The sequence below is a fragment of the Haliotis rufescens genome, unplaced genomic scaffold (genome assembly GCF_023055435.1).
Source record: "Haliotis rufescens isolate VD_foot unplaced genomic scaffold, xgHalRufe1.0.p SCAF_10, whole genome shotgun sequence".
Taxonomy (NCBI): domain Eukaryota; kingdom Metazoa; phylum Mollusca; class Gastropoda; order Lepetellida; family Haliotidae; genus Haliotis; species Haliotis rufescens.
The window spans coordinates 28,179,221-28,205,597 of record NW_025963780.1 but is presented as its reverse complement, the minus strand read 5'-3'; the positions used below and the strand labels follow the sequence as shown (position 1 = coordinate 28,205,597).

The window sequence follows — 26,377 nt, the reverse complement described above, 5'->3', positions numbered from 1 at the left end:
CACGCTGAGGAAAGTTATGACACACTTAATCCTGTGGAGAGATATATCTAGACCTGCTCTGAGGCCAATATTTGGCCCCCCAAGTCTGCAGAAAATGTCACTAAAATTCCCTAATTGAATTTCAAAATGTCCTAGTTCACAGGTTCATGTTAAAATGTTCAATGAACCTCCAAAAAAGAAAATTGAAAAATCCCTATTTTGAGCAAAATAATCATTTTTGGTTATTTGATGGCACTGGCACTGTGTTTGTAACGCTACTTCTACTGCTTTTGAGGCAAGTTAGCATTTATTTACCTGTACAATTTTTGTGATGGTTACATGTCCACCAGCTGTCAAAAGTGAGTGAAACGTACATAAAATATCACAAAACTATGCCCTTCGAGATGCAATTTAAGAACTCTTCAGTGATATTATTGTTGTTGTCTCTAACCCAAACACTATCCTTTCCCAGTGTTAGTATTTTCTGACCCAAACGCTAACCTTTCCCAGTGTTAGTATTTTCTGACCCAAACACTAACCTTTCCCAGTGTTAGTATTTTCTGACCCAAACACTAACCTTTCCCAGTGTTAGTATTTTCTGACCCAAACACTAACCTTTCCCAGTGTTAGTATTTTCTGACCCAAACACTAACCTTTCCCAGTGTTAGTATTTTCTGACCCAAACACTAACCTTTCCCAGTGTTAGTATTTTCTGACCCAAACACTATCCTTTCCCAGTGTTAGTATTTTCTGACCCAAACACTAACCTTTCCCAGTGTTAGTATTTTCTGACCCAAACACTATCCTTTCCCAGTGTTCGTTTCTAACCCAAACACTAACCTTTTCCAGTGTTTTTGTTTCTACCCAAACCCGAACCCAAACACTAACCTTTCCCAGAGTTTGTTTCTAACCCAAACACTAACCTTTCCCAGTGTTTGATGTTTCTTCCCTAACACTAACCTTTCCCAGTGTTAGCTGTTTCTACCCTAACACTTACCTTTCCCAGTGCTTGATGTTTCTACCCTAACACTAACCTTTCCCAGTGTTTGTTTCCAGGCCTCTCATTCAGAGTAAGCTGGAAGTGCTGAGTAAAGCTGGGCTCACCAAGGACAACTTCTCAGAGGCAGACACTACACACATGAAGGTGAGCTCACTACTTGCCCATCACCAAGTGGGGCATGGGTGGTACAGAGTTGCATCCCTCAGATGTTCCAGAAACCTATGCCCGGGGTTCAAATGCCAGATTAACCCAGATCAAGTTTATTAGTTTCTCAGCACTGTTGAAACCTATGGTCCAGGGTAAGCAGTAATTATCTGGGACCTGCATCAGTTTGGGCTTTCCTTCCACCTCAAGCTGACATGAAAAATGTTCAAATCGGCATGAAACCAAACTCACTCTCTATGGCTGATCACCTAGCTGTTATTGCTTACCTTGACACCGCTGGTGTGAACTTATGTTATGTATCTTTGTCCGTCAGTCCATCAGTTAACACACATTTAGTTTATGGTTTACCATTCTGTTGCTCCAAATGAACATTTGATAAAAATGCTTATCCGTGTGATATGACGGTAGCCAAAGTAACTGGTCATACAAAAAGGTGAGGTGTTGCTGTAATACTCACAAGGAACATCCATAACAAAATATTTTGTTGAATAACTATATTTACTATTTTTTTTAAAGATTCTCCTGTTCCCATATTACTTCATGATATGTAGATGTTGTTTTGTTTGCAACATTATTGAGCTGAGGATACATACATGTCATATTGGTTGTAGAATTCTTGATCTGAGGATAAATACATGTCATATTGTTTGTAGTATTCTAGCTATAAGGATAAATACATGTCATATTGTTCATAAGATTCTTGATCTGAGGATAAATACATGTCATATTGTTTGTAGGATTCTTGATCTGAGCATAAATGGATGTCATATTGTTTGTAGAGCTCTAGCTATAAGGATAAATACATGTCATATTGTTTGTAGGATTCTTGATCTGAGGATAAATACACATGATATTGTTTGTAGGATTCTAGCTATAAGGATAAATACATGTCATTGTTTGTAGGATTCTTGATCTGAGGATAAAAACATGTCATATTGTTTGTAGGATTCTAGCTATAAGGATAAATACACATCATATTAGTTGTAGGAGTCTTGATCTGAGGATAAATACATGTCATATTGTTTGTAGGATTCTTGATCTGAGGATAAATACATGTCATATTGTTTGTAGGATTCTTGATCTGAGGATAAATACATGTCATATTGTTTGTAGAACTCTGGCAAAAAGGATAAATACACATCATATTGTTTGTAGGATTCTTGATCTGAGGATAAAAACATGTCATATTGTTTGTAGGATTCTAGCTATAAGGATAAATACACATCATATTAGTTGTAGGAGTCTTGATCTGAGGATAAAAACATGTCATATTGTTTGTAGGATTCTAGCTATAAGGATAAATACACATCATATTAGTTGTAGGAGTCTTGATCTGAGGATAAATACATGTCATATTGTTCGTAAGATTCTTGATCAGAGGATAAATACATGTCATATTGTTTGTAGGATTCTTGATCTCAGCATAAATGCATGTCATATTGTTCGTAAGATTCTTGATCTGAGGATAAATACACATCATATTGTTTGTAGGATTCTAGCTATAAGGATAAATACACATCATATTAGTTGTAGGAGTCTTGATCTGAGGATAAATACATGTCATATTGTTTGTAGGATTCTAGCTATAAGGATAAATACACATAAAAAAAATACACGTCGTATTGGTTGTAGGATTCTTGATCTGAGGATAAATACGTGTCATATTGTTTGTAGTATTCTAGCTATAAGGATAAATACATGTAATATTGTTTGTAGGATTCTTGATCTGAGGATAAATACATGTCATATTGTTTGTTGGATTCTAGCTATAAGGATAATTACAGGTATTGTTTGTAGAACTCTGGCAAAAAGGATAAATACACATCATATTGTTTGTAGGATTCTTGATCTGAGGATAAAAACATGTCATATTGTTTGTAGGATTCTAGCTATAAGGATAAATACACATCATATTAGTTGTAGGAGTCTTGATCTGAGGATAAAAACATGTCATATTGTTTGTAGGATTCTAGCTATAAGGATAAATACACATCATATTAGTTGTAGGAGTCTTGATCTGAGGATAAATACATGTCATATTGTTCGTAAGATTCTTGATCAGAGGATAAATACATGTCATATTGTTTGTAGGATTCTTGATCTCAGCATAAATGCATGTCATATTGTTCGTAAGATTCTTGATCTGAGGATAAATACACATCATATTGTTTGTAGGATTCTAGCTATAAGGATAAATACACATCATATTAGTTGTAGGAGTCTTGATCTGAGGATAAATACATGTCATATTGTTTGTAGGATTCTAGCTATAAGGATAAATACACATAAAAAAAATACACGTCGTATTGGTTGTAGGATTCTTGATCTGAGGATAAATACGTGTCATATTGTTTGTAGTATTCTAGCTATAAGGATAAATACATGTAATATTGTTTGTAGGATTCTTGATCTGAGGATAAATACATGTCATATTGTTTGTTGGATTCTAGCTATAAGGATAATTACAGGTATTGTTTGTAGAACTCTGGCAAAAAGGATAAATACACATCATATTGTTTGTAGGATTCTTGATCTGAGGATAAAAACATGTCATATTGTTTGTAGGATTCTAGCTATAAGGATAAATACACATCATATTAGTTGTAGGAGTCTTGATCTGAGGATAAAAACATGTCATATTGTTTGTAGGATTCTAGCTATAAGGATAAATACACATCATATTAGTTGTAGGAGTCTTGATCTGAGGATAAATACATGTCATATTGTTCGTAAGATTCTTGATCAGAGGATAAATACATGTCATATTGTTTGTAGGATTCTTGATCTCAGCATAAATGCATGTCATATTGTTCGTAAGATTCTTGATCTGAGGATAAATACACATCATATTGTTTGTAGGATTCTAGCTATAAGGATAAATACACATCATATTAGTTGTAGGAGTCTTGATCTGAGGATAAATACATGTCATATTGTTTGTAGGATTCTAGCTATAAGGATAAATACACATAAAAAAAATACACGTCGTATTGGTTGTAGGATTCTTGATCTGAGGATAAATACGTGTCATATTGTTTGTAGTATTCTAGCTATAAGGATAAATACATGTAATATTGTTTGTAGGATTCTTGATCTGAGGATAAATACATGTCATATTGTTTGTAGGATTCTAGCTATAAGGATAAATACACATCATATTAGTTGTAGGATTCTTGATCTGAGGATAAATACATGTCATATTGTTTGTAGAACTCTGGCAAAAAGGATAAATACATGTCATATTGTTTGTAGGATTCTAGCTATAAGGATAAATACACATAAAAAAAATACACGTCGTATTGGTTGTAGGATTCTAGCTATAAGGATAAATACACATAAAAAAAATACATATAATATTGTTTGTAGGATTCTTGATCTGAGGATAAATACATGTCATATTGTTTGTAGGATTCTAGCTATAAGGATAAATACACATCATATTAGTTGTAGGAGTCTTGATCTGAGGATAAATACATGTCATATTGTTCATAAGATTCTTGATCTGAGGATAAATACATGTCATATTTTTTGTAGGATTCTTGATCTGAGCATAAATGCATGTCATATTGTTTGTAGAGCTCTAGCTATAAGGATAAATACATGTCATATTGTTTGTAGGATTCTTGATCTGAGGATAAATACATGTCATATTGTTTGTAGGATTCTAGCTATAAGGATAAATACACATCATATTGTTTGTAGGATTCTTGATCTGAGGATAAATACATGTCATTGTTTGTAGGATTCTTGATCTGAGGATAAAAACTAGTCATATTGTTTGTAGGATTCTAGCTATAAGGATAAATACACATCATATTAGTTGTAGGAGTCTTGATCTGAGGATAAATACATGTCATATTGTTTGTAGGATTCTTGATCTGAGGATAAATACACATGATATTGTTTGTAGGATTCTAGCTATAAGGATAATACACATCATATTAGTTGTAGGATTCTTGATCTGAGGATAAATACATGTCATATTGTTCATAAGATTCTTGATCTGAGGATAAATACATGTCATATTGTTTGTAGGATTCTTGATCTGAGCATAAATGGATGTCATATTGTTTGTAGAGCTCTAGCTATAAGGATAAATACATGTCATATTGTTTGTAGGATTCTTGATCTGAGGATAAATACACATGATATTGTTTGTAGGATTCTAGCTATAAGGATAAAAACATGTCATATTGTTTGTAGGATTCTAGCTATAAGGATAAATACACCTCATATTAGTTGTAGGAGTCTTGATCTGAGGATAAATACATGTCATATTGTTTGTAGGATTCTTGATCTGAGGATAAATACATGTCATATTGTTTGTAGGATTCTTGATCTGAGGATAAATACATGTCATATTGTTTGTAGAACTCTGGCAAAAAGGATAAATACACATCATATTGTTTGTAGGATTCTTGATCTGAGGATAAAAACATGTCATATTGTTTGTAGGATTCTAGCTATAAGGATAAATACACATCATATTAGTTGTAGGAGTCTTGATCTGAGGATAAATACATGTCATATTGTTTGTAGGATTCTAGCTATAAGGATAAATACATGTCATATTGTTTGGAGGAGTCTTGATCTGAGGATAAATACATGTCATATTGTTTGTAGGATTCTAGAGCTATAAGGATAAATACATGTCATATTGTTTGTAGGATTCTTGATCTGAGGATAAAAACACGTCATATTGTTTGTAGGATTCTAGCTATAAGGATAAATACACATCATATTGTTTGTAGGATTCTTGATCTGAGCATAAATGCATGTCATATTGTTTGTAGAGCTCTAGCTATAAGGATAAATACACATCATATTAGTTGTAGGAGTCTTGATCTGAGGATAAATACATGTCATATTGTTCATAAGATTCTTGATCTGAGGATAAATACATGTCATATTGTTTGTAGGATTCTTGATCTGAGGATAAATGCATGTCATATTGTTTGTAGAGCTCTAGCTATAAGGATAAATACACATCATATTGTTTGTAGTATTCTTGATCTGAGGATAAATACATGTCATATTGTTTGTAGAACTCTTGCTATAAGGATAAATACACATGATATTGTTTTTATAGGATTCTTGATCTGAGGATAAATACACATGATATTGTTTGTAGAATTCTAGCTAAAAGGATGATTACATATCATATTGTTTGTAGGATTCTTGATCTGAGGATAAATACATGTCATATTGTTTGTAGGATTCTTGATCTGAGCATAAATGCATGTCATATTGTTGGTAGGATTCTAGCTATAAGGATAAATACATGTCATATTGTTTGTAGGATTCTTGATCTGAGGATAAATACATGTCATATTGTTTGTAGGATTCTTGATCTGAGGATAAATACACGTCATATTGTTTGTAGGATTCTTGATCTGAGGATAAAAACACATCATATTGTTTGTAGGAGTCTTGATCTGAGGATAAATACATGTCATATTGTTTGTAGGATTCTAGCTATAAGGATAATACATGTCATATTGTTTGTAGGATTCTTGATCTGAGGATAAAAACACGTCATATTGTTTGTAGGATTCTAGCTATAAGGATAAATACACATCATATTGTTTGTAGGATTCTTGATCTGAGCATAAATGCATGTCATATTGTTTGTAGAGCTCTAGCTATAAGGATAAATACACATCATATTAGTTGTAGGAGTCTTGATCTGAGGATAAATACATGTCATATTGTTCATAAGATTCTTGATCTGAGGATAAATACATGTCATATTGTTTGTAGGATTCTTGATCTGAGCATAAATGCATGTCATATTGTTTGTAGAGCTCTAGCTATAAGGATAAATACACATCATATTGTTTGTAGTATTCTTGATCTGAGGATAAATACATGTCATATTGTTTGTAGAACTCTTGCTATAAGGATAAATACACATGATATTGTTTTTATAGGATTCTTGATCTGAGGATAAATACACATGATATTGTTTGTAGAATTCTAGCTATAAGGATAAATACATGTCATTGTTTGTAGGATTCTTGATCTGAGGATAAAAACATGTCATATTGTTTGTAGGATTCTAGCTATAAGGATAAATACACATCATATTAGTTGTAGGAGTCTTGATCTGAGGATAAATACATGTCATATTGTTTGTAGGATTCTTGATCAGAGGATAAATACATGTCATATTGTTTGTAGGATTCTTGATCTGAGGATAAATACATGTCATATTGTTTGTAGAACTCTGGCAAAAAGGATAAATACACATCATATTGTTTGTAGGATTCTTGATCTGAGGATAAAAACATGTCATATTGTTTGTAGGATTCTAGCTATAAGGATAAATACACATCATATTAGTTGTAGGAGTCTTGATCTGAGGATAAAAACATGTCATATTGTTTGTAGGATTCTAGCTATAAGGATAAATACACATCATATTAGTTGTAGGAGTCTTGATCTGAGGATAAATACATGTCATATTGTTCGTAAGATTCTTGATCAGAGGATAAATACATGTCATATTGTTTGTAGGATTCTTGATCTCAGCATAAATGCATGTCATATTGTTCGTAAGATTCTTGATCTGAGGATAAATACACATCATATTGTTTGTAGGATTCTAGCTATAAGGATAAATACACATCATATTAGTTGTAGGAGTCTTGATCTGAGGATAAATACATGTCATATTGTTTGTAGGATTCTAGCTATAAGGATAAATACACATAAAAAAAATACACGTCGTATTGGTTGTAGGATTCTTGATCTGAGGATAAATACGTGTCATATTGTTTGTAGTATTCTAGCTATAAGGATAAATACATGTAATATTGTTTGTAGGATTCTTGATCTGAGGATAAATACATGTCATATTGTTTGTTGGATTCTAGCTATAAGGATAATTACAGGTATTGTTTGTAGAACTCTGGCAAAAAGGATAAATACACATCATATTGTTTGTAGGATTCTTGATCTGAGGATAAAAACATGTCATATTGTTTGTAGGATTCTAGCTATAAGGATAAATACACATCATATTAGTTGTAGGAGTCTTGATCTGAGGATAAAAACATGTTATATTGTTTGTAGGATTCTAGCTATAAGGATAAATACACATCATATTAGTTGTAGGAGTCTTGATCTGAGGATAAATACATGTCATATTGTTCGTAAGATTCTTGATCAGAGGATAAATACATGTCATATTGTTTGTAGGATTCTTGATCTCAGCATAAATGCATGTCATATTGTTCGTAAGATTCTTGATCTGAGGATAAATACACATCATATTGTTTGTAGGATTCTAGCTATAAGGATAAATACACATCATATTAGTTGTAGGAGTCTTGATCTGAGGATAAATACATGTCATATTGTTTGTAGGATTCTAGCTATAAGGATAAATACACATAAAAAAAATACACGTCGTATTGGTTGTAGGATTCTTGATCTGAGGATAAATACGTGTCATATTGTTTGTAGTATTCTAGCTATAAGGATAAATACATGTAATATTGTTTGTAGGATTCTTGATCTGAGGATAAATACATGTCATATTGTTTGTAGGATTCTAGCTATAAGGATAAATACACATCATATTAGTTGTAGGATTCTTGATCTGAGGATAAATACATGTCATATTGTTTGTAGAACTCTGGCAAAAAGGATAAATACATGTCATATTGTTTGTAGGATTCTAGCTATAAGGATAAATACACATAAAAAAAATACACGTCGTATTGGTTGTAGGATTCTAGCTATAAGGATAAATACACATAAAAAAAATACATGTAATATTGTTTGTAGGATTCTTGATCTGAGTATAAATACATGTCATATTGTTTGTAGGATTCTAGCTATAAGGATAAATACACATCATATTAGTTGTAGGAGTCTTGATCTGAGGATAAATACATGTCATATTGTTCATAAGATTCTTGATCTGAGGATAAATACATGTCATATTTTTTGTAGGATTCTTGATCTGAGCATAAATGCATGTCATATTGTTTGTAGAGCTCTAGCTATAAGGATAAATACATGTCATATTGTTTGTAGGATTCTTGATCTGAGGATAAATACATGTCATATTGTTTGTAGGATTCTAGCTATAAGGATAAATACACATCATATTGTTTGTAGGATTCTTGATCTGAGGATAAATACATGTCATTGTTTGTAGGATTCTTGATCTGAGGATAAAAACTAGTCATATTGTTTGTAGGATTCTAGCTATAAGGATAAATACACATCATATTAGTTGTAGGAGTCTTGATCTGAGGATAAATACATGTCATATTGTTTGTAGGATTCTTGATCTGAGGATAAATACACATGATATTGTTTGTAGGATTCTAGCTATAAGGATAATACACATCATATTGTTTGTAGGATTCTTGATCTGAGGATAAATACATGTCATATTGTTCATAAGATTCTTGATCTGAGGATAAATACATGTCATATTGTTTGTAGGATTCTTGATCTGAGCATAAATGGATGTCATATTGTTTGTAGAGCTCTAGCTATAAGGATAAATACATGTCATATTGTTTGTAGGATTCTTGATCTGAGGATAAATACACATGATATTGTTTGTAGGATTCTAGCTATAAGGATAAAAACATGTCATATTGTTTGTAGGATTCTAGCTATAAGGATAAATACACCTCATATTAGTTGTAGGAGTCTTGATCTGAGGATAAATACATGTCATATTGTTTGTAGGATTCTTGATCTGAGGATAAATACATGTCATATTGTTTGTAGGATTCTTGATCTGAGGATAAATACATGTCATATTGTTTGTAGAACTCTGGCAAAAAGGATAAATACACATCATATTGTTTGTAGGATTCTTGATCTGAGGATAAAAACATGTCATATTGTTTGTAGGATTCTAGCTATAAGGATAAATACACATCATATTAGTTGTAGGAGTCTTGATCTGAGGATAAATACATGTCATATTGTTTGTAGGATTCTAGCTATAAGGATAAATACATGTCATATTGTTTGGAGGAGTCTTGATCTGAGGATAAATACATGTCATATTGTTTGTAGGATTCTAGAGCTATAAGGATAAATACATGTCATATTGTTTGTAGGATTCTTGATCTGAGGATAAAAACACGTCATATTGTTTGTAGGATTCTAGCTATAAGGATAAATACACATCATATTGTTTGTAGGATTCTTGATCTGAGCATAAATGCATGTCATATTGTTTGTAGAGCTCTAGCTATAAGGATAAATACACATCATATTAGTTGTAGGAGTCTTGATCTGAGGATAAATACATGTCATATTGTTCATAAGATTCTTGATCTGAGGATAAATACATGTCATATTGTTTGTAGGATTCTTGATCTGAGCATAAATGCATGTCATATTGTTTGTAGAGCTCTAGCTATAAGGATAAATACACATCATATTGTTTGTAGTATTCTTGATCTGAGGATAAATACATGTCATATTGTTTGTAGAACTCTTGCTATAAGGATAAATACACATGATATTGTTTTTATAGGATTCTTGATCTGAGGATAAATACACATGATATTGTTTGTAGAATTCTAGCTAAAAGGATGATTACATATCATATTGTTTGTAGGATTCTTGATCTGAGGATAAATACATGTCATATTGTTTGTAGGATTCTTGATCTGAGCATAAATGCATGTCATATTGTTGGTAGGATTCTAGCTATAAGGATAAATACATGTCATATTGTTTGTAGGATTCTTGATCTGAGGATAAATACATGTCATATTGTTTGTAGGATTCTTGATCTGAGGATAAATACACGTCATATTGTTTGTAGGATTCTTGATCTGAGGATAAAAACACATCATATTGTTTGTAGGAGTCTTGATCTGAGGATAAATACATGTCATATTGTTTGTAGGATTCTAGCTATAAGGATAAATACATGTCATATTGTTTGTAGGATTCTTGATCTGAGGATAAAAACACGTCATATTGTTTGTAGGATTCTAGCTATAAGGATAAATACACATCATATTGTTTGTAGGATTCTTGATCTGAGCATAAATGCATGTCATATTGTTTGTAGAGCTCTAGCTATAAGGATAAATACACATCATATTAGTTGTAGGAGTCTTGATCTGAGGATAAATACATGTCATATTGTTCATAAGATTCTTGATCTGAGGATAAATACATGTCATATTGTTTGTAGGATTCTTGATCTGAGCATAAATGCATGTCATATTGTTTGTAGAGCTCTAGCTATAAGGATAAATACACATCATATTGTTTGTAGTATTCTTGATCTGAGGATAAATACATGTCATATTGTTTGTAGAACTCTTGCTATAAGGATAAATACACATGATATTGTTTTTATAGGATTCTTGATCTGAGGATAAATACACATGATATTGTTTGTAGAATTCTAGCTATAAGGATAAATACATGTCATTGTTTGTAGGATTCTTGATCTGAGGATAAAAACATGTCATATTGTTTGTAGGATTCTAGCTATAAGGATAAATACACATCATATTAGTTGTAGGAGTCTTGATCTGAGGATAAATACATGTCATATTGTTTGTAGGATTCTTGATCTGAGGATAAATACATGTCATATTGTTTGTAGGATTCTTGATCTGAGGATAAATACATGTCATATTGTTTGTAGAACTCTGGCAAAAAGGATAAATACACATCATATTGTTTGTAGGATTCTTGATCTGAGGATAAAAACATGTCATATTGTTTGTAGGATTCTAGCTATAAGGATAAATACACATCATATTAGTTGTAGGAGTCTTGATCTGAGGATAAAAACATGTCATATTGTTTGTAGGATTCTAGCTATAAGGATAAATACACATCATATTAGTTGTAGGAGTCTTGATCTGAGGATAAATACATGTCATATTGTTCGTAAGATTCTTGATCAGAGGATAAATACATGTCATATTGTTTGTAGGATTCTTGATCTCAGCATAAATGCATGTCATATTGTTCGTAAGATTCTTGATCTGAGGATAAATACACATCATATTGTTTGTAGGATTCTAGCTATAAGGATAAATACACATCATATTAGTTGTAGGAGTCTTGATCTGAGGATAAATACATGTCATATTGTTTGTAGGATTCTAGCTATAAGGATAAATACACATAAAAAAAATACACGTCGTATTGGTTGTAGGATTCTTGATCTGAGGATAAATACGTGTCATATTGTTTGTAGTATTCTAGCTATAAGGATAAATACATGTAATATTGTTTGTAGGATTCTTGATCTGAGGATAAATACATGTCATATTGTTTGTTGGATTCTAGCTATAAGGATAATTACAGGTATTGTTTGTAGAACTCCGGCAAAAAGGATAAATACACATCATATTGTTTGTAGGATTCTTGATCTGAGGATAAAAACATGTCATATTGTTTGTAGGATTCTAGCTATAAGGATAAATACACATCATATTAGTTGTAGGAGTCTTGATCTGAGGATAAAAACATGTCATATTGTTTGTAGGATTCTAGCTATAAGGATAAATACACATCATATTAGTTGTAGGAGTCTTGATCTGAGGATAAATACATGTCATATTGTTCGTAAGATTCTTGATCAGAGGATAAATACATGTCATATTGTTTGTAGGATTCTTGATCTCAGCATAAATGCATGTCATATTGTTCGTAAGATTCTTGATCTGAGGATAAATACACATCATATTGTTTGTAGGATTCTAGCTATAAGGATAAATACACATCATATTAGTTGTAGGAGTCTTGATCTGAGGATAAATACATGTCATATTGTTTGTAGGATTCTAGCTATAAGGATAAATACACATAAAAAAAATACACGTCGTATTGGTTGTAGGATTCTTGATCTGAGGATAAATACGTGTCATATTGTTTGTAGTATTCTAGCTATAAGGATAAATACATGTAATATTGTTTGTAGGATTCTTGATCTGAGGATAAATACATGTCATATTGTTTGTAGGATTCTAGCTATAAGGATAAATACACATCATATTAGTTGTAGGATTCTTGATCTGAGGATAAATACATGTCATATTGTTTGTAGAACTCTGGCAAAAAGGATAAATACATGTCATATTGTTTGTAGGATTCTAGCTATAAGGATAAATACACATAAAAAAAATACACGTCGTATTGGTTGTAGGATTCTAGCTATAAGGATAAATACACATAAAAAAAATACATGTAATATTGTTTGTAGGATTCTTGATCTGAGGATAAATACATGTCATATTGTTTGTAGGATTCTAGCTATAAGGATAAATACACATCATATTAGTTGTAGGAGTCTTGATCTGAGGATAAATACATGTCATATTGTTCATAAGATTCTTGATCTGAGGATAAATACATGTCATATTTTTTGTAGGATTCTTGATCTGAGCATAAATGCATGTCATATTGTTTGTAGAGCTCTAGCTATAAGGATAAATACATGTCATATTGTTTGTAGGATTCTTGATCTGAGGATAAATACATGTCATATTGTTTGTAGGATTCTAGCTATAAGGATAAATACACATCATATTGTTTGTAGGATTCTTGATCTGAGGATAAATACATGTCATTGTTTGTAGGATTCTTGATCTGAGGATAAAAACTAGTCATATTGTTTGTAGGATTCTAGCTATAAGGATAAATACACATCATATTAGTTGTAGGAGTCTTGATCTGAGGATAAATACATGTCATATTGTTTGTAGGATTCTTGATCTGAGGATAAATACACATGATATTGTTTGTAGGATTCTAGCTATAAGGATAATACACATCATATTAGTTGTAGGATTCTTGATCTGAGGATAAATACATGTCATATTGTTCATAAGATTCTTGATCTGAGGATAAATACATGTCATATTGTTTGTAGGATTCTTGATCTGAGCATAAATGGATGTCATATTGTTTGTAGAGCTCTAGCTATAAGGATAAATACATGTCATATTGTTTGTAGGATTCTTGATCTGAGGATAAATACACATGATATTGTTTGTAGGATTCTAGCTATAAGGATAAAAACATGTCATATTGTTTGTAGGATTCTAGCTATAAGGATAAATACACCTCATATTAGTTGTAGGAGTCTTGATCTGAGGATAAATACATGTCATATTGTTTGTAGGATTCTTGATCTGAGGATAAATACATGTCATATTGTTTGTAGGATTCTTGATCTGAGGATAAATACATGTCATATTGTTTGTAGAACTCTGGCAAAAAGGATAAATACACATCATATTGTTTGTAGGATTCTTGATCTGAGGATAAAAACATGTCATATTGTTTGTAGGATTCTAGCTATAAGGATAAATACACATCATATTAGTTGTAGGAGTCTTGATCTGAGGATAAATACATGTCATATTGTTTGTAGGATTCTAGCTATAAGGATAAATACATGTCATATTGTTTGGAGGAGTCTTGATCTGAGGATAAATACATGTCATATTATTTGTAGGATTCTAGAGCTATAAGGATAAATACATGTCATATTGTTTGTAGGATTCTTGATCTGAGGATAAAAACACGTCATATTGTTTGTAGGATTCTAGCTATAAGGATAAATACACATCATATTGTTTGTAGGATTCTTGATCTGAGCATAAATGCATGTCATATTGTTTGTAGAGCTCTAGCTATAAGGATAAATACACATCATATTAGTTGTAGGAGTCTTGATCTGAGGATAAATACATGTCATATTGTTCATAAGATTCTTGATCTGAGGATAAATACATGTCATATTGTTTGTAGGATTCTTGATCTGAGCATAAATGCATGTCATATTGTTTGTAGAGCTCTAGCTATAAGGATAAATACACATCATATTGTTTGTAGTATTCTTGATCTGAGGATAAATACATGTCATATTGTTTGTAGAACTCTTGCTATAAGGATAAATACACATGATATTGTTTTTATAGGATTCTTGATCTGAGGATAAATACACATGATATTGTTTGTAGAATTCTAGCTAAAAGGATGATTACATATCATATTGTTTGTAGGATTCTTGATCTGAGGATAAATACATGTCATATTGTTTGTAGGATTCTTGATCTGAGCATAAATGCATGTCATATTGTTGGTAGGATTCTAGCTATAAGGATAAATACATGTCATATTGTTTGTAGGATTCTTGATCTGAGGATAAATACATGTCATATTGTTTGTAGGATTCTTGATCTGAGGATAAATACACGTCATATTGTTTGTAGGATTCTTGATCTGAGGATAAAAACACATCATATTGTTTGTAGGAGTCTTGATCTGAGGATAAATACATGTCATATTGTTTGTAGGATTCTAGCTATAAGGATAAATACATGTCATATTGTTTGTAGGATTCTTGATCTGAGGATAAAAACACGTCATATTGTTTGTAGGATTCTAGCTATAAGGATAAATACACATCATATTGTTTGTAGGATTCTTGATCTGAGCATAAATGCATGTCATATTGTTTGTAGAGCTCTAGCTATAAGGATAAATACACATCATATTAGTTGTAGGAGTCTTGATCTGAGGATAAATACATGTCATATTGTTCATAAGATTCTTGATCTGAGGATAAATACATGTCATATTGTTTGTAGGATTCTTGATCTGAGCATAAATGCATGTCATATTGTTTGTAGAGCTCTAGCTATAAGGATAAATACACATCATATTGTTTGTAGTATTCTTGATCTGAGGATAAATACATGTCATATTGTTTGTAGAACTCTTGCTATAAGGATAAATACACATGATATTGTTTTTATAGGATTCTTGATCTGAGGATAAATACACATGATATTGTTTGTAGAATTCTAGCTAAAAGGATGATTACATATCATATTGTTTGTAGGATTCTTGATCTGAGGATAAATACATGTCATATTGTTTGTAGGATTCTTGATCTGAGCATAAATGCATGTCATATTGTTGGTAGGATTCTAGCTATAAGGATAAATACATGTCATATTGTTTGTAGGATTCTTGATCTGAGGATAAATACATGTCATATTGTTTGTTGGATTCTAGCTATAAGGATAATTACAGGTATTGTTTGTAGGATTCTTGATCTGAGGATAAATACATGTCATATTGTTTGTAGGATTCTAGGTATAAGGATAATTACAGATATTGTTTGTAGGATTCTTGATCTGAGGATAAATACATTTGATATTGTTTGTAGGATTCTATCTAAAAGGATAAATACATGTCATATTGTTTGTAGGATTCTAGCTATATGGATAAATGCATTTCATATTGTTTGTAGGATTCTTGATCTGAGGATAAATACACATGATATTGTTTGTAGAATTCTAGCTATAAGGATGATTACATATCATATTGTTTGTAGGATTCTTGATCTGAGGATAAATACATGTCATATTGTTTGTAGGATTCTTGATCTAAGCATAAATACATGTCATATTGTTTGTAGAACTCTGGCAAAAAGGATAAATACATGTCATATTGTTTGAAGGATTTTTGATCTGAGGATAAATACATGTCATATTGTTTGTAGAACTCTGGCAAAAAGGATAAATACATGTCATATTGTTTGTAGGATTCTTGAACTGAGGATAAAAACACGTCATATTGTTTGTAGGATTCTAGCTATAAGGATAATACACATCATATTAGTTTTAGGATTCTTGATCTGAGGATAAATACATGTCATATTGTTCGTAAGATTCTTGATCTGAGGATAAATACATGTCATATTGTTCGTAAGATTCTTGATCTGAGGATAAATACATGTCATATTGTTTGTAGGATTCTTGATCTGAGCATAAATGCATGTCATATTGTTTGTAGAGCTCTAGCTATAAGGATAAATACATGTCATATTGTTTGTAGGATTCTTGATCTGAGGATAAATACATGTCATATTGTTTGTAGGATTCTAGCTATAAGGATAATACACATCATATTAGTTGTAGGATTCTTGATCTGAGGATAAATACATGTCATATTGTTCGTAAGATTCTTGATCTGAGGATAAATACATGTCATATTGTTCGTAAGATTCTTGATCTGAGGATAAATACATGTCATATTGTTTGTAGGATTCTTGATCTGAGCATAAATGCATGTCATATTGTTTGTAGAGCTCTAGCTATAAGGATAAATACATGTCATATTGTTTGTAGGATTCTTGATCTGAGGATAAATACATGTCATATTGTTTGTAGGATTCTAGCTATAAGGATAAATACACATCATATTGTTTGTAGTATTCTTGATCTGAGGATAAATACATGTCATATTGTTTGTAGAACTCTTGCTGTAAGGATAAATACACATGATATTGTTTTTATAGGATTCTTGATCTGAGGATAAATACACATGATATTGTTTGTAGAATTCTAGCTAAAAGGATGATTACATATCATTTTGTTTGTAGGATTCTTGATCTGAGGATAAATACATGTCATATTGTTTGTAGGATTCTTGATCTGAGGATAAATACATGTCATATTGTTTGTAGGATTCTAGCTATAAGGATAAATACATGTCATATTGTTTGTAGGATTCTTGATCTGAGGATAAATACATGTCATATTGTTTGTTGGATTCTAGCTATAAGGATAATTACAGGTATTGTTTGTAGGATTCTTGATCTGAGGATAAATACATGTCATATTGTTTGTAGGATTCTAGGTATAAGGATAATTACAGATATTGTTTGTAGGATTCTTGATCTGAGGATAAATACATGTCATATTGTTTGTAGGATTCTATCTAAAAGGATAAATACATGTCATATTGTTTGTAGGATTCTAGCTATATGGATAAATGCATTTCATATTGTTTGTAGGATTCTTGATCTGAGGATAAATACACATGATATTGTTTGTAGAATTCTAGCTAAAAGGATGATTACATATCATATTGTTTGTAGGATTCTTGATCTGAGGATAAATACATGTCATATTTTTTGTAGGATTCTTGATCTGAGGATAAATACATGTCATATTGTTGGTAGGATTCTAGCTATAAGGATAAATACATGTCATATTGTTTGTAGGATTCTTGATCTGAGGATAAATACATGTCATATTGTTTGTAGAACTCTGGCAAAAAGGATAAATACATGTCATATTGTTTGTAGGATTCTTGATCTGAGCATAAATGCATGTCATATTGTTTGTAGAGCTCTAGCTATAAGGATAAATACACATCATATTGTTTGTAGTATTCTTGATCTGAGGATAAATACATGTCATATTGTTTGTAGAACTCTTGCTATAAGGATAAATACACATGATATTGTTTTTATAGGATTCTTGATCTGAGGATAAATACACATGATATTGTTTGTAGAATTCTAGCTAAAAGGATGATTACATATCATATTGTTTGTAGGATTCTTGATCTGAGGATAAATACATGTCATATTGTTTGTAGGATTCTTGATCTGAGCATAAATGCATGTCATATTGTTGGTAGGATTCTAGCTATAAGGATAAATACATGTCATATTGTTTGTAGGATTCTTGATCTGAGGATAAATACATGTCATATTGTTTGTTGGATTCTAGCTATAAGGATAATTACAGGTATTGTTTGTAGGATTCTTGATCTGAGGATAAATACATGTCATATTGTTTGTAGGATTCTAGGTATAAGGATAATTACAGATATTGTTTGTAGGATTCTTGATCTGAGGATAAATACATTTGATATTGTTTGTAGGATTCTATCTAAAAGGATAAATACATGTCATATTGTTTGTAGGATTCTAGCTATATGGATAAATGCATTTCATATTGTTTGTAGGATTCTTGATCTGAGGATAAATACACATGATATTGTTTGTAGAATTCTAGCTATAAGGATGATTACATATCATATTGTTTGTAGGATTCTTGATCTGAGGATAAATACATGTCATATTGTTTGTAGGATTCTTGATCTAAGCATAAATACATGTCATATTGTTTGTAGAACTCTGGCAAAAAGGATAAATACATGTCATATTGTTTGTAGGATTCTTGATCTGAGGATAAATACATGTCATATTGTTTGTAGAACTCTGGCAAAAAGGATAAATACATGTCATATTGTTTGTAGGATTCTTGAACTGAGGATAAAAACACGTCATATTGTTTGTAGGATTCTAGCTATAAGGATAATACACATCATATTAGTTTTAGGATTCTTGATCTGAGGATAAATACATGTCATATTGTTCGTAAGATTCTTGATCTGAGGATAAATACATGTCATATTGTTCGTAAGATTCTTGATCTGAGGATAAATACATGTCATATTGTTTGTAGGATTCTTGATCTGAGCATAAATGCATGTCATATTGTTTGTAGAGCTCTAGCTATAAGGATAAATACATGTCATATTGTTTGTAGGATTCTTGATCTGAGGATAAATACATGTCATATTGTTTGTAGGATTCTAGCTATAAGGATAATACACATCATATTAGTTGTAGGATTCTTGATCTGAGGATAAATACATGTCATATTGTTCGTAAGATTCTTGATCTGAGGATAAATACATGTCATATTGTTCGTAAGATTCTTGATCTGAGGATAAATACATGTCATATTGTTTGTAGGATTCTTGATCTGAGCATAAATGCATGTCATATTGTTTGTAGAGCTCTAGCTATAAGGATAAATACATGTCATATTGTTTGTAGGATTCTTGATCTGAGGATAAATACATGTCATATTGTTTGTAGGATTCTAGCTATAAGGATAAATACACATCATATTGTTTGTAGTATTCTTGATCTGAGGATAAATACATGTCATATTGTTTGTAGAACTCTTGCTGTAAGGATAAATACACATGATATTGTTTTTATAGGATTCTTGATCTGAGGATAAATACACATGATATTGTTTGTAGAATTCTAGCTAAAAGGATGATTACATATCATTTTGTTTGTAGGATTCTTGATCTGAGGATAAATACATGTCATATTGTTTGTAGGATTCTTGATCTGAGGATAAATACATGTCATATTGTTTGTAGGATTCTAGCTATAAGGATAAATACATGTCATATTGTTTGTAGGATTCTTGATCTGAGGATAAATACATGTCATATTGTTTGTTGGATTCTAGCTATAAGGATAATTACAGGTATTGTTTGTAGGATTCTTGATCTGAGGATAAATACATGTCATATTGTTTGTAGGATTCTAGGTATAAGGATAATTACAGATATTGTTTGTAGGATTCTTGATCTGAGGATAAATACATGTCATATTGTTTGTAGGATTCTATCTAAAAGGATAAATACATGTCATATTGTTTGTAGGATTCTAGCTATATGGATAAATGCATTTCATATTGTTTGTAGGATTCTTGATCTGAGGATAAATACACATGATATTGTTTGTAGAATTCTAGCTAAAAGGATGATTACATATCATATTGTTTGTAGGATTCTTGATCTGAGGATAAATACATGTCATATTTTTTGTAGGATTCTTGATCTGAGGATAAATACATGTCATATTGTTGGTAGGATTCTAGCTATAAGGATAAATACATGTCATATTGTTTGTAGGATTCTTGATCTGAGGATAAATACATGTCATATTGTTTGTAGAACTCTGGCAAAAAGGATAAATACATGTCATATTGTTTGTAGGATTCTTGATCTGAGCATAAATGCATGTCATATTGTTTGTAGAGCTCTAGCTATAAGGATAAATACACATCATATTGTTTGTAGTATTCTTGATCTGAGGATAAATACATGTCATATTGTTTGTAGAACTCTTGCTATAAGGATAAATACACATGATATTGTTTTTATAGGATTCTTGATCTGAGGATAAATACACATGATATTGTTTGTAGAATTCTAGCTAAAAGGATGATTACATATCATATTGTTTGTAGGATTCTTGATCTGAGGATAAATACATGTCATATTGTTTGTAGGATTCTTGATCTGAGGATAAATACATGTCATATTGTTGGTAGGATTCTAGCTATAAGGATAAATACATGTCATATTGTTTGTAGGATTCTAGCTATATGGATAAATGCATTTCATATTGTTTGTAGGATTCTTGATCTGAGGATAAATACACATGATATTGTTTGTAGAATTCTAGCTATAAGGATGATTACATATCATATTGTTTGTAGGATTCTTGATCTGAGGATAAATACATGTCATATTGTTTGTAGGATTCTTGATCTAAGCATAAATACATGTCATATTGTTTGTAGAACTCTGGCAAAAAGGATAAATACATGTCATATTGTTTGTAGGATTCTTGATCTGAGGATAAATACATGTCATATTGTTTGTAGAACTCTGGCAAAAAGGATAAATACATGTCATATTGTTTGTAGGATTCTTGATCTGAGGATAAAAACACGTCAAATTGTTTGTAGGATTCTAGCTATAAGGATAAATACACATCATATTGTTTGTAGGATTCTAGCTATAAGGATAAATACACATCATATTAGTTGTAGGATTCTTGATCTGAGGATAAATACATGTCATATTGTTCGTAAGATTCTTGATCAGAGGATAAATACATGTCATATTGTTTGTAGGATTCTTGATCTGAGCATAAATGCATGTCATATTGTTTGTAGAGCTCTAGCTATAAGGATAAATACATGTCATATTGTTTGTAGGATTCTTGATCTGAGGATAAATACATGTCATATTGTTTGTAGGATTCTTGATCTGAGGATAAATACATGTCATATTGTTGGTAGGATTCTAGCTATAAGGATAAATACATGTCATATTGTTTGTAGGATTCTAGCTATATGGATAAATGCATTTCATATTGTTTGTAGGATTCTTGATCTGAGGATAAATACACATGATATTGTTTGTAGAATTCTAGCTATAAGGATGATTACATATCATATTGTTTGTAGGATTCTTGATCTGAGGATAAATACATGTCATATTGTTTGTAGGATTCTTGATCTAAGCATAAATACATGTCATATTGTTTGTAGAACTCTGGCAAAAAGGATAAATACATGTCATATTGTTTGTAGGATTCTTGATCTGAGGATAAATACATGTCATATTGTTTGTAGAACTCTGGCAAAAAGGATAAATACATGTCATATTGTTTGTAGGATTCTTGATCTGAGGATAAAAACACGTCAAATTGTTTGTAGGATTCTAGCTATAAGGATAAATACACATCATATTGTTTGTAGGATTCTAGCTATAAGGATAAATACACATCATATTAGTTGTAGGATTCTTGATCTGAGGATAAATACATGTCATATTGTTCGTAAGATTCTTGATCAGAGGATAAATACATGTCATATTGTTTGTAGGATTCTTGATCTGAGCATAAATGCATGTCATATTGTTTGTAGAGCTCTAGCTATAAGGATAAATACATGTCATATTGTTTGTAGGATTCTTGATCTGAGGATAAATACATGTCATATTGTTTGTAGGATTCTAGCTATAAGGATAAATACACATCATATTGTTTGTAGTATTCTTGATCTGAGGATAAATACATGTCATATTGTTTGTAGAACTCTTGCTGTAAGGATAAATACACATGATATTGTTTTTATAGGAATCTTGATCTGAGGATAAATACACATGATATTGTTTGTAGAATTCTAGCTAAAAGGATGATTACATATCATTTTGTTTGTAGGATTCTTGATCTGAGGATAAATACATGTCATATTGTTTGTAGGATTCTTGATCTGAGGATAAATACATGTCATATTGTTTGTAGGATTCTAGCTATAAGGATAAATACATGTCATATTGTTTGTAGGATTCTTGATCTGAGGATAAATACATGTCATATTGTTTGTTGGAATCTAGCTATAAGGATAATTACAGGTATTGTTTGTAGGATTCTTGATCTGAGGATAAATACATGTCATATTGTTTGTAGGATTCTAGGTATAAGGATAATTACAGATATTGTTTGTAGGATTCTTGATCTGAGGATAAATACATGTCATATTGTTTGTAGGATTCTATCTAAAAGGATAAATACATGTCATATTGTTTGTAGGATTCTAGCTATATGGATAAATGCATTTCATATTGTTTGTAGAATTCTTGATCTGAGGATAAATACACATGATATTGTTTGTAGAATTCTAGCTAAAAGGATGATTACATATCATATTGTTTGTAGGATTCTTGATCTGAGGATAAATACATGTCATATTTTTTGTAGGATTCTTGATCTGAGGATAAATACATGTCATATTGTTGGTAGGATTCTAGCTATAAGGATAAATACATGTCATATTGTTTGTAGGATTCTTGATCTGAGGATAAATACATGTCATATTGTTTGTTGGATTCTAGCTATAAGGATAATTACAGGTATTGTTTGTAGGATTCTTGATCTGAGGATAAATACATGTCATATTGTTTGTAGGATTCTAGGTATAAGGATAATTACAGATATTGTTTGTAGGATTCTTGATCTGAGGATATATACATTTGATATTATTTGTAGGATTCTATCTAAAAGGATAAATACATGTCATATTGTTTGTAGGATTCTAGCTATATGGATAAATGCATTTCATATTGTTTGTAGGATTCTTGATCTGAGTATAAATACATGTCATATTGTTTGTAGGATTCTAGCTATAAGGATGAATACACATCATATTGTTTTTACGATTCTTTATCTGAGAATAAATACATGTCATATTGTTTGTAGGATTCTTGATCTGAGGATAAGTACATGTCATATTGTTTGTAGAATTCTGGCTATAAGGATAAATACACATCATATTGTTTGTAGGATTCGTGATCTGAGGATAAATACACGTCATATTGTTGGTAGGATTCTAGCTATAAGGATAAATACATGTCATATTGTTTGAAGGATTTTTGATCTGAGGATAAATAGGATATGCAGGATTCTAGGTCTGAGGATAAATCCTGTCATATTGTTTTTTGTATTCTTCATCTAAAGATACATACATGTCATATTGTTTGTAGGATTCTTTATCTAAGGATATATACATGTCATATTGTTTGTAGGATTCTTTATCTGAGGATAAATACATATCATTGTTTGTAGGATACTAGATCTAAGTATAAATACATGTCATATTATTTGTAGAACTCTAGGTCTAAGGATGCATTCACATCATATTGTTTGTAGGATTCTAGATCTAAGGACATCATGGACTATTTTGAGGATTCTTTCATTGAGGAAGGAGAGGTGGAAGGTGATAAGCCCGATGAAGAACCCACTAAACCATCAACGTCCATCTCTCCTGCCATATCTCCAGACAAGCAGGAAAAAAGAGCAGGTTGATTGTCTTGAATTGGATGTTGACCAGATATTTACAAGATGTTTATTGTTCTGATTTGTTCCTTTACTCAGAAATATCTTTGGGGGCATGAGTTATCCAGTTGTCTCAGGAGCTGCAATTTAGGGGGAGAGTTGCCTCCTTTGGGCATACCATAAAGCTTAGATGGTGGGTTTCTATCCCCGATTCACCTGATGATAATTCTTGGTTTGTCTGTGCCATACACAAGCCTGGCCGTGGCCATTTCGGGCTCCCACATCAAGCTGACACTCTCTAAAATAACTGAAATATGTGTACTGTTCAAAGTGGCGCTGAACCACTCACTGTCATTCATTTATTTATTCTGGTTCCTAAGTGTAAAATTTCTAAGACCTGCATCATTTCAAGTTTTCCTCCCACATCAGGCTGACACACTCTTATATGACTGAAATTCACCCTCCCCAATGAAATGTTCAGTATAGTATGAATCAAAAAGGGGAATGTAAGCCCCTGCATGACTCTCATCTAATCTCCCCCTCTCTCACTCTCTCTGGCTCTAAGAAATGAGACCTTATTAAAATCATTCTTTCAGCACACACTGCTCGTCAGTCCAATATTGATAAATTCTTTGTGACAAAGAGTGAAGACAAGGCATCACAGGACTCCAAGACCCAGGACGAAGACTTTGATTCAGATGATTTCTTTGACACCCTGACCAGTGAAGACATGCTGGCTCTCACAGACGACGTCGACTGGGATGAGGAGATACACGAGCCTGATCTCAAAAAGAGAAAACTGTGAAAGGATGAATGTTGACACACTGTCCATCCTTGGTCTAGTCTAAATCAGTCATTGCCAGACTTGTGTTCATCTTTAGCCACATTGTTAATGTAGGAGATGAAGCCATCTTTAAACACTGTAGGATGAGTAGGAATGTATGGCTAACAGAGGTCAATAAGGCACGCCTGGCAATATTGTTACAGATTAAGCCATCTTCACACAGTCAGATGAGTAGGAATAAATGGATAATTGGGGTCAAAAAGTCATCCCTAGCCATATTGTTGGAGTGAGTGAGTGAGTATGGTTTTACGCCGCTTTTAGCAATATTCCAGCAATATCACGGCAGGGGACACCAGAAATGGACTTCACACATTGTACCCACGTCGGGAATCGAACCCGGGTCTTCGGCGTGACAACTAACGCTTTAACCACTAGGCTACCCGACCGCCCCCCATATTGTTGGAGATGACGCCATCTTTGAACACTGTCAGATGAGTAGGAATGTATGGATAACTGAGGACTGTCTGCTTCTCTGCAAGGTCCGGTTCTCAATCAGAACACTTTATCATGGCATGTGTAATATAGATGTGGTAAAATAGCATGTATATTAGTTATCATATGTCATGACAAGAACATTGATATTTAAAAAAGTACCTTGTGATAAATTACATTTATCTAAAAGGGATACAGTTAGCATCACAAGGACATATTGCGATTGTTGTTATGAGAATATTTTGTATATGTAAGTGCTATGTTTTCTGCTGTAAATTTGTACAATTTTGTCAAACAAATAAAACTGTGATATGTTCCAGTGGAGTTGTGGAATTAAAAAATACACAAATAGTTGGACCTTATCTGTTTGTAGTTTCTGTACATATGATACTCATGGTATTACTAGATGCAGACTTTCAAATTCACCCTTGTCTGCTACCACTAAACTGTGAACATTTAAAGTCCAATGATGGTAGTCCTCATGGACTCGTAGCATTTGAAGGCTATAATCTTGAACCAGTTCATATACCTACATTTTGCTATGAGTTTGAACTGAATAAAACTGACAGAAAGTGTAGACCTATTTAACATTTTTGTCTCGCAGGACTAGCTACAGAGTGACAATCAGCCACTGATTGGCGAGGTCCATTGGTGCTCTGATAAACATGCACTGATTGGCCAGAACTAGGGA

The 26,377-nt window shown here is 31.8% G+C and overlaps 1 protein-coding gene across 3 annotated transcripts in view; it reads left to right on the top strand.

The window, feature by feature from the left end:
- The window catches only part of LOC124135046 (SWI/SNF-related matrix-associated actin-dependent regulator of chromatin subfamily A-like protein 1), a 55,963-nt gene extending 29,961 nt beyond the window's left edge, over positions 1-26,002 (top strand). For 2 of the 3 annotated variants that reach the window (XM_046500210.2, XM_046500211.2), the window contains exons 15-17: positions 1,036-1,123; positions 24,285-24,435; positions 25,007-26,002. In XM_046500210.2, coding sequence (XP_046356166.1) covers positions 1,036-1,123; positions 24,285-24,435; positions 25,007-25,215 — 448 coding nt within the window. In that variant the 3' untranslated portion in view covers positions 25,216-26,002. The remainder of the gene's footprint in view (positions 1-1,035; positions 1,124-24,284; positions 24,436-25,006) is intronic. The other variant, XM_046500212.2, reaches the window with a different exon arrangement.
- The last annotated feature ends 375 nt before the right edge of the window (positions 26,003-26,377 follow it).